The sequence below is a fragment of the Crotalus tigris genome, unplaced genomic scaffold (genome assembly GCF_016545835.1).
Source record: "Crotalus tigris isolate CLP2741 ecotype Arizona unplaced genomic scaffold, ASM1654583v1 scf7180000017632.1879674, whole genome shotgun sequence".
In the NCBI taxonomy this organism is placed as follows: Eukaryota; Metazoa; Chordata; class Lepidosauria; order Squamata; family Viperidae; genus Crotalus; species Crotalus tigris.
The window spans coordinates 418,970-432,679 of record NW_024096526.1 but is presented as its reverse complement, the minus strand read 5'-3'; the positions used below and the strand labels follow the sequence as shown (position 1 = coordinate 432,679).

The following is a 13,710-nucleotide window of genomic DNA, read 5'->3' as shown; positions in this document are numbered from 1 at the left end:
TGTGCTGCAGCTGCCAAAAAGGCCAACACAGTGCTAGGCTGCATTAACAGAGGGATAGAATCAAGATCACGTGAAGTATTAATACCACTCTTCAATGCCTTGGTAAGGCCACACTTGGAATACTGCATCCAGTTTTGGTCACCACTATGTAAAAAAGATGTTGAGACTCTATAAAGAGTACAGAGAAGAGCAACAAAGATGATTAGGGGACTGGAGGCTAAAACATATAAGGAACGGTTGCTAGAATTGGGTATGTCTAGTTTAACGAAGAGAAGGACAAGGGGGGACATGATACAGTATTCCAATATCTCAGGGGCTGCCATAAAGAAGAGGGAATTAAGCTATTTTCCAAAGCACCTGAAGGCAGGACAAGAATCAACGGGTGGAAACTAATCAAGGAGAGAAGCAACCTAGAACTAAGGAGAAACTTCCTGACAGTGAGAACAATTAATCAGTGGAACAGCTTGCCTCCAGAAGCAGTAAATGCTCCAACACTGGAAGTTTTTAAGAAGAGACTGGACAGCCATTTGTCCGAAATAGCGTAGGGTTTCCTGCCCGAGCAGGGGGTTGGACTAGATGACCTCCAAGGTCCCTTCCAACTTTACTACTATTACTACAATTTATGACATAATGCGAAATGTCATAAAACATTTCCAGTATTGATGTTTGACTGTGACAATGAGCACAGTTTTGCTGAAAGTTGGAAGTAAGTGCCAGTTGTCAGCAAAACCGTAATAAAACATGGTCATGGGATCGTGGCATGCTGCAAATGACCATCAATGTGGCCATGTTGCCCAAGTGCCTGAAGTTTAGTCATGTGGCTGTGGAGGGAGCCTCATCATCAAAACTTTGAATCTGGGTTCTAAGTAGCCCAAAGGTGGTAGCTCCATTGTAACTTCAAATGGTCACTAAACAACTGGTCATAAGTCAAGGACTACCTGTACACCTGGTTGTTAGTCAAGGACTACCTGCAGATCTATATGCTATCTATATCAGGGATCCCCAGCCCCAGGTCCGTGGACCAGTACTACCCACGGCATTCCAGCAACAGGTCCGCACAAACAAGGAATACCCCATCTGGGGGATGCAGGCGGCACACAAAACCATACCCCCTCCGTTACGCAGAAAAATCTCTCTCCACATAACTGGTCCTAGTGCCCAAAAGGTTGGGGACCTCTGATCTATATGAAAGGTTGAATCGCAGGGAAGGATACCTTCATTTCCACTTCTTTTTTGCTTCCTGAACATTTTCTGAAACTTGATTACAGATGCTTCACTTGTACTAATGAGGAGTAAAACTCTTTCATATTCTTAGGGTTCCACATAGGTGGATATTTGCACGCACAAGAAAAAAAGACTGCTAGATAAATCTAAGTCTGTTGATCATTGCCTTTTCTGCCAGCTGAATAAGTACTATTGATCTAGTTTGATCTGATCACATTCATGATGACTCGCAGCACTTGGGGCCATTTTGTCCCTCTTTCCACAACATATTATCAAATCTATTCCTGGTTGTCCCGCTGGACCATTCCTAGTTATCAGCCCTTTGAGGTAGACCAGGTTTGAACACCAACATTATGAACACTAAGACTACTTTTATTATAGGGTTATAGTAATAGAATCTTGCAATTCTGAATGTGCTTCTCCTTCCTTTTTTCAAATTACATTTTTGCTTTGGATTCAGATTTCTCTTATCACTGATTTGACTGTGGGTCTTCTTCCCCCTTTCTCAAGGTCATTCTTGGAGCACATTACATTGTCCCACTTAAAATAACTTTTGCACTTGTGGGTCTTCCAGATAAGTTGGAAAAGGATATATATATGTAGGTCTTTGGTTATTCGGGTTTTCTCCCACGTCAAATTGGAAGTGTCTTGGCGATGGAGCCGAAAACACCAGCCTGAAGATGACGAATGGGACTTCGTCGAAATGTCGCCAAGACACTTCCAATTTGACGTGGGAGAAAACCCGAATAACCAAAGACCAACACACAAACACCCGCGAAAACCTCAGAGAAAACACACACACACACACACACACACACACACACACACACACATTGGTTTGGAATTCTGGAAGTTGCACATCTAGTTAAAAAAGGTGGCTTGAAGCATAAACTTTTGCTGGACCAAATGCTTTACTTGACCTTTTAATCATGGTATAAAGGGAGTTGCAGTCTAAAGAACAGGGTAAAACCAGGAATATATATATTCGATTGTAATTAACATGATATTAAATATAATCAAGACATTTAATAGAATGCATATATTTCATGATTTCTTCTTTCTGGATTCTCAGCATCCCAAGCACTCCAAAATATCCCCGTCCTTAAAACATCCTTACAGTATTTATTTCTAGGTGCCTATCAAGCATACAGATGATCAGCACTAACACATCCTAAAATCTCCTAATTGAGAAGCTTTCTTTCCATGCCTATACAAAGTTAGTATAAAGCTTTTGAGAATGGTCATGATATCAGCACTAGAAAATCTTACGTTTGAAGAACCAGTGGAATATAGCATCGAAAGCATACTTGAAGATGGAGCTGGAAGATGAGGATGCAATTGTATTTAAACAGCTGAGGCTCTTGGGTATTTTAGAGGTAGCATGTCCCCAAGAATCCCAAGCCAAGATAACTTGCATGAGAAAGAACAAATTATTTAAATCTGAAATAATTCTGAGACTGAATTTGACAAAGTTGGTTTCGAAAAATTTCCTACCTTTTGGTACATGCATATAGAAAATGCAGATTTTGAATTTATTTAAAAATATTTTTGTCTTGCCTCTTTTTGCATATACAGCTGAAGGCAGCGAATGTATAAATATTCCTTCCTCCTATGGTCCCCATAATAGCAATCCTCTGAGATGAGTTGGGCGGAGAAAGAGTGACTCCCCATTGCCAGTGAAAGAGCTGGGTAACTCCTTGCCCAGAAAGACTTTCATTGTAGTGCTGCCAACTGAGGATTGCATACCAGTTTATAGCCAGTTCAAGAGATCTGTGTTTCCAGGATGTTGGCATCAGTGAATGGCTAGCTGGTTTATTTCTGGCTCATCTGCAAGGAGCTGGGACCTCTCTGAAGCTGGTGGTTGGGTGTTTTGGTACTTAAAGATTGTGACTAATTGGAGGGAACTGCGGCCTATAGGTAAATGCTTGCTTAATTAGCACCCTTTCCTGTCCCACAGCAAGGGGGCAAAGCAGCAGAGAGAAATCTGATGACACTTTTGACTCTTTGGCACAGGATGGCTAGGTGAGCAAAACTGCAGGCTATTCATTCATGTTTCTTTCCCTTCTTACCTTTTTTATGTGGAGTGAGGAAAAAAAAAGCTGTTTTTGACTGATTTGTTTAACTGGGTTCTCTTTATCTAGTTTGACTACCTGTGTGGAGAATTCAAAAGGGTTCACAAATTTTTAAGCCTGACAGTATGATGGCATAAGTAGCGGGAAAGATAACATTTGTGTAATCCACTCATTTCATTGATAAGCTTGACAATTGTCTGAAAGCATCCTACATCTCACAGAAATTGAGGGGTAGTTTATGCTAAAGCCAAAATGTATTGAAAAAAAGACATTTGGTTGGGTTTACAGGTAACCCAGGCTTTGCCATGGATTTTCTACCAAGCCTGGGGTGTCCAGTCTTGGCAACATTAAGACTTGTGGACTCCCTGATTTTCTCAGCCAGCAGAGTTGAAATCCAGAGGTCTTAAAGTTGCCAAGATTGGACACTTGTGCTGTGAGTAAACGATGGTACTTCACTTTTTGTTTAGGCACACAGTGGGTAGCATCAAGACAAAAGATATATTCAAATTGATTTGATTTACATTATGTTAACATAAGGATCTATTGTTTACTTACTTTTCAGTTACGTCATCGTAATCTGAGACTGAGTTCATACAACATGTGTAAACTAATTATTGAATTAACCCATTGTCTGGGTTTGTATCATACCATGAACCATTAACTAACCAAGTTGGCTGGATTTCCCCCATCTGATTAGCAAAACAACAACAACAACATATAAATAAAGATTGCAACTGTTTTGCACAGACTTTGACTGACTGAGTGCAATAGGTTATTGTGTGAAATCTGTCAGCCTCAATCAGTTGCCAAATAATGCTGAAAACCTATGCTTTCAATGAAACCACACATTCAGAATGAACTCACAAATCAAATCTACTTATGCAAAATGTTTTCTTAGTTTGCTTCCAGTAGTTCTTCTTTTAGCTACCCTGTTTACGAGGAGGAGACAAAAATCTTTTTTTTAAATGATTACTAGTATTAAAAGAATGGGGAGCTCAAAGCACTTCCTGTCTACTACAAATTGTGCGGAGATCTGTCAGGAATCTAACTTTCTACCTCCTCTAACTTTGATATGGCATCTCTAGAGTTTCAAAAACATGAAGCAACAAAAGAGAAATGGTAGGTTTTTTTTACATGCAAGACTAAAGATTTTTGCTCCAGGCAACGACCAGTTTGTCATTTCCACAGTCTGATCTGATTTCTGTGCCGTGTTCTCTATGCTCTGCCAAAACGCATCTCCAAAGGGGTAACTTCAAAACCAGTAATTCTCCTTGATGAGTCATCATTGATCCTCCTTCTGCCCAGCCTCCTTTCCTCTGCTCTTCCTCCTCCCTAAAGCATAGTTCAACCTCTCTGTGTGGGGTGTGCACAGAAGTAATAATTTAGTGATTGCTCCCAATAGAAAGGGATGCAGCAGCAAAGTTTAATAGTGGGGATAAGAAGGGAATCACTGGAGGCAGCAAAGGATGAACTCTTGAAGTGGGGATCTGCCATTCTAAATGTGAAGCGAGAACTGAAGAAGTCAGGACGTAGGATTTTGAGGCTAGTCCTACCATATGGTAAAATCATAGAACACAGAATCGTAAGGGTGGATGGTACCTTGGAGCTCTTCTAGTCCAACCCCCTGCCAAGGGAGGAGAGCTTAGATCAGTGGTGGCGAACCTATGGCATGCTTGCCAGAGGCGGCACTCAGAGCCCTCTCTGTGGGCACACATGCCATGCCCTGGAGATGGCAACCGTCCCTCTTCAATCAGCTGCCCACTAACTCACCGAGGTCCCACATGGCCAGATGTATCCCAGCACCCATGCGCTCACTGGCCTCTGTGTGCAGGGGCTGATGGTATCAGGCAGCAGCCGCCCTGGCCCCTGTCTCACCTTGCCCTGTGACAATGGCACCCCCACCCTGCCTCGCCCCACCCCGCAGGATGAGCCTCCTGCCCCACCTCCCAGAGACTCCCTGGATCTCCCCCAACCCTGCCCAGCCCCTATAGACGTCCCTCCCCACGAGCAACATTGAGGTGATCACGCCCACCTTGGCCACACTCACCTAATCTGCCATGACCACCACAGCCACGCCCACCTGGTGGGCCACGCCCACCTGGCACCCGGTGACAAATAAGTGGGTATTGGGTTGCAGTTTGGGCACTCAGTCTCTAAAAGGTTCACCATCACTGGGTTAGATCATCCTGGATAAATGGTTGTCCAATCTTCTCTTGAAAACATCCAGTGATGGAACATTCACAACTTTGGGAGACAAGATGTTCCATTGATTAATTGCTTTCACTGTCAGGAAATTTCTTCTTATTTCCAGTAGGATCTCCCTTTAACAAGGTTCCACCCATTGCTTCTTGTTCTGCGCTCAGGTGCTTTGGAGAATAAGTTGACCTCCTCTCTGTGACAGCCCCTCAAGTGCTGGAAGACAGCTATCACGTCACTCCAGTGCTTCTCTTTGTTAGGCTAGACCAGGGGTAGGCAACCCAAAAGACTCAAAGAGCCAATTGGACCCATTTCCCACTAAAAACAAAACACCAGGAGCCGCAAAACCCTTTTAATATCTAAAGTGAAGATAACACTGCGTATATCCCTTTTTACCTTTATTATAGGTGTGTGTGTGTCTGTGTGTGTGTCTGTGTGTGTGTCTGTGTGTGTGTGGGTGCATGTGTATATATATATGTGTGTGTTTTCTGAGGTTTTCGCGGGTGTTTGCATGTAGGTCTTTGGTTATTCGGGTTTTCTCCCACGTAAAATTGGAAGTATCTTGGCGACGTTTTGATGAAGTCCCATTCGTCGTCTTTAGGCTGGTGTTTTGAGCTTCGTGCTTCGAGGAGCACGAAGCTGAAAACACCAGCCTGAAGACGAATGGGACTTCGTCAAAACGTCGCCAAGACACTTCCAATTTTACGCGGGAGAAAACCTGAATAACCAAAGACCGACCTACCTACCTACCTACCTACCTACATACATACACACACACACACAGATAAAAAAAGGATATATGCAGTGTTATCTTCATTTTAGATGTCAAAAGGGTCTCTGTGTGTGTGTATCTCTCTCTCCCTCCCTCTGTATCTGCCCTTGGTCTGTCACTCCTCTTCCCCCACTCTCTTTCTTTCTCTCTCTCTTTCTCTCCCCCCCTCTCCTATCTGCTTCTCACCTGGCAAGCTGGCTTCAAGCTGTTCTCCAACAAGCTCAGGAGTAGGCAACCTTGGCTCTTTTATGACTCATGGACTTCAACTCCCAGAATTCCTGAGTCAGCCTAGCTGGGCTAGCTAGCTCTCTCCTGCCCTTCCTGCTTCCTGCAGAGGCGCAGCAAAGGGAGGAGCTCCGCCCGATAAGCTTTTCAGCTCCTCGGAGAACACTGTGAGTGCACTCTCTTTTACACATACACACACACACAAAAAAAAAAACCACAGAGAGAGAGAGAGAGAGAGAGAGAGAGAGAGAGAGAGAGAGAGAGAGAGAGAGAGAGAGAGAGAGAGAGAGAGAGAGAGAGAGAGAGAGAAAGAGAGAGAGAGAAGCAGGGAAGCGCCTCTCTCTGTCTCTGTCTCTCTCTGCAAATGGCAGAGGCTGGGAGCCACAGGGGAAGGCTCAAAGAGCCGCATGCGGCTCCGGAGCCGCAGGTTGCTGACCTGTGGGCTAGACATATGTAGTTCTCAACAGTGCTTTTTTTGTAAAAAAAAAAAAAAGTGCCAGAACTCACACATGTCATACAACCCGCCTTGCCTACTTTACAAGGTTCCATCCCAAAAAGGTGCTGGAACTCGATTCTGGGCGTTCTATGACAAAAAAAGCCTTGGTTCTCAAAATGAGCTCATTGCTTCAAGCAATAGATGCATCAGAGAGGCAACTCCCTTCTGTTGCAGGACAGGGTACAGGTAATTCTCGATTTATAACTGGTTGCTTAGAGACCATTCAAAGGTAGGACCTACTTGAAAAAAGAGACTTCTGACCCAGATCCAACATTCTGATGATCGCTTCCATTCCAGCCTTCAGGTGCTCAGTAATACAGCCACATTTACAGCCATTTGCAGCATCCTCAGGTCACATGACCACATTTTACTATGGTGTTCATTTAACGACTGCTCCAAAAAGTCATAAAATCGTCAGTCATTGCCATCATGGGTAGTTTGGGACTGTTTCATTATCACCTTGGCCATTTATTTCTCCATTTCTGCATTATTGATATCTGTTATGATGAAACCCTGTCAAAAATTGTGATTTAGTGGCAGAACTTCCGTTTTGTTTGGCATTTATCCAGGAGTTAGCTCAATCAATATACCAGAATAGAGGCATAAGGCATCTCAGAAAAAGAAACTTGGTGCAGACTTACACATCTGCCTTGCACACTTAGGCATGGATAATCTAAAGACAAATAGAGAGTTGTAGGGAAAAGCTCATGTTTCAATTGTGGAATGTTTTAGTCACTCATACCTGAATTGAGGAAGAATTGAACACAAGGCTTGCTGGCTGAAGACTTCTGAGAGTTGAAGTCCACATATCTTCAACTGTTAAGGTTGACAAACACTGTAATACTTGCAAATGTGAGAATTTTTTGAGTGGCTGATGCTTACAGGGACAGCTGTGTGCCCAAATGTTGCTCAGTTTTGTATCATCTACCCCAAACTGGCCATCTCTAGATAAGTTGTGACTACAAATCCAAGAGTTGCAATCTCAATGTATTTGGAAGACATCTGGATGGGTGGGAGCCTGTAGTGTATCTGAATCAATATATTGGCTGTGTTCACACAATGACCTTACCTAGATCAGCTACAGACCAAGCAGGCACAGTCATACAACAGGCTTGGTTAGTCTCAACCTCATTTAGCTATTTTTCAACTCAATTATTGTGCAAACTCAGCCCTTTTAATTATTGGACAGTTCAATGTACTATGTGAATCCAGCAGATGAATTAGTTAGGAACCATGTCTCACAACAAGTGCATATTTTCATTCTTGGAATTATATGGAGAATTCAAACCTTAACAGCTTTTGTTTGCAAGCTTCCCTTCTTTTTTCATTGCTCCCCAGCTTTTTTTTTTCTTTTTTAAACAGGAAACTCTTTATCAGAGTGTGAGAAGTCTTTGGAAAGGCAAAGTCAGACACCTGAAAGCATGTTTTGTTTCTCATTCCAGAGTGTTGCAACTCTGAGGTAAAACTCAGTTACTTTTAAAAAGTAATCTGATGCTAAAATTTAACAGGGGAAGTTGTCACTGCCTGGAGATTAAAAATACCTTTTCCTTGGCCACTTCAGGCCCGAGGTCTCCAAATTTAACTTATTATAAAAAATGCAGTACAGGTAGTCTTCAACTTCTGACCACAACTGAGCCCAATATTTCCATTGCTACGTGAAGCAGTTGTTAAATGTGTTTTGCCTCATTTTACAACCTTTCCTGACATTGTTGTTAAGCGAATCACTGCAGTTGTTAAGTTAGTAACATGGCTGTTAAAATGAATCTGGCTTCCCCATTGACTTCGTTTGTCAGAAGGTTGCAAAAGGGGATCACATGATCCTGGGAAACTGCAACTGTTATAAATATGAACCAGTTGCCAAGTATCCGAATTTTGATCATGTGACCATAGGGATGCTGCAATGGCTGTAAGCGTGAAAAACAATCATATATCAATGCCATTGTAAGTTTGAGCGATCACTAAACAAATGGTTATATGGCGAGGACTACCTAAATTTTAAGTTACTGTTGAAAGCTATTGTATTCCAGAGACTGAAGCAGGACCCCTGAATGGTTTACATTTTGTTTTGCTCAAGAGAGATTGTAGAAAATAATGTTGAAGGAAGGTGCCCTTAGATCAGAATGCAAACAATAGGGAGCCAATGGCAAAACCAGTCAGCCTCTTTATTTGTAATTATCAGAAAACAAACCATCTATAAATTAGCATGAAGACCAAACAGATCATTCTAAAGTTGATTTCTTTAAAGAGGTATCTGCCGGAAAAAAACTGTATTGGTCAAAGCCTATATTGGCAAACCTGTGAGCCAGGACTGTGCCACGTTATGACGGAATGATTTGCTGTTGTGGGTGTGTGTTTTAATGCATGTAGAAAGTAGCATCTTGAGGAGGCCTGCCTAGGACGTTTTGTCAACTTGCTTGTTTTTCATGCATGTATAAGAAATCTTCTCTTAGGAGAGAATATGTCCCGATGAAGTCTGAAGGAGTCAAGACAGCCAGCCTGAAGATGACACTTCCATACTGGTGGTTCTATAAGGAATTTTCTCCTAAGTCTGCCTCAACTAAGAGTGTGTGTTTGCAGAGAGATCCTTCTTGGCTATGCTCCAATGTCTGGGATTTTTTCCACTTCATGTTTTTCTACTATTTGGAAGATATGTGGGTAATCTCCTTAGCTCTGGACAGGGGAAACATGAACACATTGGCATTTAAAAAGAATGAGTTGGAGGATTCTACAGTTAATGGTCATCAAGCAAAATAAATAAATAAGCTAAGAGTAGGGAGAGAAGTTCTTCCTCTCCCCCAAATGAGCAGCCCTTCCCTCAAGTGTTAATTTCTAGCTAAGTCCTTCTGTACCATGTCTGTGGAGATTCTCAGCCATCCAGGTCATGGTTGTCCCAAAGGTGCTTTTTCAAAAGGCAACTGGACTTTATTTTTCCTTGAAGATGTTTCGCTTCTCATTCAAGAAACTTCTTCAGTTCAGCTTCTTCTTGGATGGGAAGTGAAACATCTTCAAGGAAAAACAAAGTCCAGTTGCCTTTTGAAAAAGCACCTTTGGGACTTGTGCACCACGGTTGTATAAAGTGTAATCAAAGTAACAAGGTTGCATCATTTATTACGACAAAGGTTGAAACCTGTGACCATGTGACCACGTGGCTGAATCTTATTGCCCATTAGCCTCTGCCACCACGGCCAATAATAGACATCTAAAAAGGGCAGGAAGTTGAACTACATCCTCCAGTCAGCATGGACAATAGTGAGGCATCTGGGAATTGTAGTTCAGCAACACTACAGTGTATATTCTGAATTTTAAGTGTTCAAAGATGGTTTGTGTGTGCCTGAAAAAAATTGTGTAAATATAAGCAAATTATATCTCATGGATTCATGTTCTCACATCATCAGAACCTGTAGTGGCAAACCCAGTTTACTTTATGTCCAGACTGAAATGCTTCCCCTATCTCTATAAACATGTATTGTGAAATACATCAAGGGTATCTATAATCTCAACATATATATGACTTGAGAGATCACATCCTTTCATTTCAGTTGCCCTTACTAATCCCTACCAGTCCCATCTAAGCTGCCTTTTCTTGGATCACTTGTTCAACTCGTTTATTCACTCATTCTATACTTCTCTTTCCTCCTGAAATATCTGAGCCAGGATGTAAGTAATCTTGCATTACAGGAATGCTGACCTGGTATAAGAATAGATGCTTTGTGGGCCTCTAGATGTTGCTGAATTAGAACATTCAACATTATGCTCTTATCGCCTTACCAGTTAAGATTACTAAATTGCAGTTTAGCAACATCTAGAGGGCCAAAGATTGCTCATCCCCATTGGGCTGGCTGTTTAGTACTATATCATGAGACCATTTGTTCCTCTTAATTTGCATTGCATTATTCACAAAATATTAACTAATCCCACATTTGGTAGATTAATAATCTGGCTGCAAGAGAGTGAACCAGATGTATTCCCTTCTTCAGGTTGACTTTCTGGATTTTTGCTCCATCCGTAGATTTCAGCACCTTCTGGTCTATGATCCAGATCAGAAGGATTCCTATATATAAAGAAGCAAACCTCCTCAACACAGCCATTGCTTCAAGGATCAGCAAAAAAGAAATCAAAAACTAGCTGGCCTCAATGAGGCTAAGGGCTGAGGCTTCCTTTGAGGACAGAGCTGCTTGTTAAGAACTTCTACCCCAGCTGAATCCGGATTCCCCCCCCCCCCAAAAAAGGCTCCCATGCACATGGCAGGTGAGTGGGGAGAAGCTGCCCTCAGAGATCTGGGGGGGACAGCAGGTCCTTAAGGTCTCACATAATGGTGCATCGGTTCCTCCGCAGGGCCCCCTGGAAGCGGATGGCAGTGTGAACGTGCTTACATCGTGCGCAGCCCACACTCTTCAGAAGTTCACTGAAGAGCAAGAGGATATGCCAGTTGTATTTGGCTGAGCACTCAATGTAACCACACTTCCATGTCTTCTTCACCAGGTTGGAGACATTCCAGCGGGGGATGACCCGGCCTTTCTGGAGGTCCCTCTTGTTTCCAACAATGATGATGGGAGTATCTGAGGTTCCAATGACTCTGGCAACAAAGAAAGGAGAAAGTCTTGTGAAGAATCTGGAAACCCACGTCAGGTGGTAGAATAAGAGGAACAATAGGAGGGCAAGGTATCTTTCTGGCCACAAATTGTGGGAATTATGAAAACTGTAATCCCAACCAAATCCTTCCTAAATCTCTGAAAGACCCAGCTACAAAACATCACCACCCAACCACCCAACCTTTGTTTTCATAACATTGGCCAAGGTAATTTTTTTCCTCAACTACTTTATCCATGAAAGTCAATAACTGGGAATGTGTTGGGAAAAGTAACATGAAGTCTCTTTTGAGATTATCATTGCAGGGAGGAAACCATAAAGGATGGCCATCCATGGAACTATAGGTTACGTGGGCTGAATGACATGTGGTTCAGTCAGTCATATACCTCAGCACAGGAAAATAGCTGCAGTTGGGGAGAGTAGAAAGTATTGACTTGACCCCAATTTACATTCCCATCAAATAGGTCTTGTTATAAGCAAGGCAAGGGCTCTGCTACTGGAAAAATGTTAATAACAGAATAATAACAATAACAGAGTTGAAAGGGGGGAGGTCTTGTAGTCCAACCTCCTGCTCAGGCAGGAAACACTATACCATTTCAGACAAATGGTTGTCCAATCTCTTCTTAAAAACTTCCATGTTGGACCATTCAAACTATTGGGGGCAAATTGTTCCATTGATTCATTGTTCTAACTGTCAGGAAATTTATCCTTAGTTCTAAGTTGCTTCTCTGCTTGATTAGTTTCCATTCATTGCTTCTTGTCCTGCCTTCAGGTACTTTGGAGAATAGCTTGTCTCCCTCTTCTTTGTGGCAGCCCCTTAGATATTGGAAAACTGCTATCATGTCAGCCCTAGTTCTTCTTATTAAACTAGACATACCCAATTCCAGCAACTGTTCTTTATATGTTTTAGCCTCCAGTCCCCTAATCATCTTTGTTGCTCTTCATTGCACGCTTTCTAGAGTCTCAACAGTATTTCAGGTGTGATCTTACCAAGGCATTGTAAAGTGGCATTAACGCTTTAATCTTGATTTTATCCCTCTGTTAAAGAAGCCCAGCACTGTGTTGGTGTTTGGGCTGTTGCAGCATACGGTTGGCTCATATTTATGTGATTGTCCACTAGAACTCCAAGATCCCTCTCACAGTTACTACTATTGAGCTAAGTACCACCTATACTATACCTGTACATTTGGTTTTTCTTTCCTAAATATAGAAACTTACTTTTTTAACCATTGAATTTCATTTTGTTAGATAGTGCCCAATGTTCAAGTTCTACAATCCTTTTCCCTCCCCTTGCCCATCCAACAACCAAAGCTGAAACTAAAGAGCTCTTTGAAAGCAGTGGACAATCATTTACAGCAGCTGGAGGGCTTGCTTTCCTTCACTTTGTTAAATGAGGATTCCTGATTTTTGCAGGATGCATATCCTAATCCTGTTAACTACCAACCCTGAACTTACTCCAAGCAGAAAGAGGTTGACAAGGACTGCACATTCTCTATCTTGGGATTTGTGCTGCTTTCTAAAATTCTTGGCATTAGCATCTGGGTCCCTTCCCTTCTCTGATCTCAAGTCCAGGGTGGGATGAAGCAGAGGCATATTTTTACCTTGTTTCTAGGATCTGCTGCCTAATAGTTTTGACATACTCAAAGCTGTCAAAACAACAGATGTCATAGACCAAGATGTAGGCATGAACACTCCGGAGGCCTCGGCAGCACACGTCCGCCCACTCCTGCAATACAGACACAGAGAGGGACAGATCAGGGAACACACAGCACACAGCTCCACAATGGTACCACCCAGCCCACCCACATACCCACAGCTTGCATCAAGGGGTGGGGAAAGTTTGCTCCCGTTGAGTATCCAAATGCTCTGATCAATTCTTAACTAGCAAGAAATACTGGGGGTGGGAGAGTGAGAAAGAATCAGAAAAGGAAGACCTCCAAATTCAGTTCAAAAATGGAACTAAAATTAAATAGAAAGAAAACCAAACTAGTCACAAAAAGTAGAGCAACTAGCCTTAGAACTGTCAATGATGATACTGAAGTGATAGGTAGTGTCTGAGTTTTAGAACTGACAGTTAAGAATAAAGGAGTCAATAATCCAGAAATATGTCACTGACTAGCACTTGGTAGAATACT

At 42.4% G+C, this 13,710-nt stretch overlaps 1 protein-coding gene across 2 annotated transcripts in view; it reads right to left on the bottom strand.

The window, feature by feature from the left end:
* Positions 1-9,128: 9,128 nt before the first annotated feature.
* RASL10B (RAS like family 10 member B) overlaps positions 9,129-13,710 on the bottom strand; it is a 45,748-nt gene continuing 41,166 nt past the window's right edge. Inside the window, exons 3-5 of one of the 2 annotated variants that reach the window (XR_005555680.1) lie at positions 13,177-13,301; positions 10,031-11,561; positions 9,129-9,900 (exon numbers count right to left, since the gene is read on the bottom strand). Coding sequence is in view for 1 of the 2 variants with exons in the window: in XM_039334616.1 (XP_039190550.1) it covers positions 11,291-11,561; positions 13,177-13,301 (396 nt within the window). In the remaining variant the exon portion in view is untranslated. Of the gene's footprint in view, positions 11,562-13,176; positions 13,302-13,710 lie in introns of both variants that reach the window. The other variant, XM_039334616.1, reaches the window with a different exon arrangement.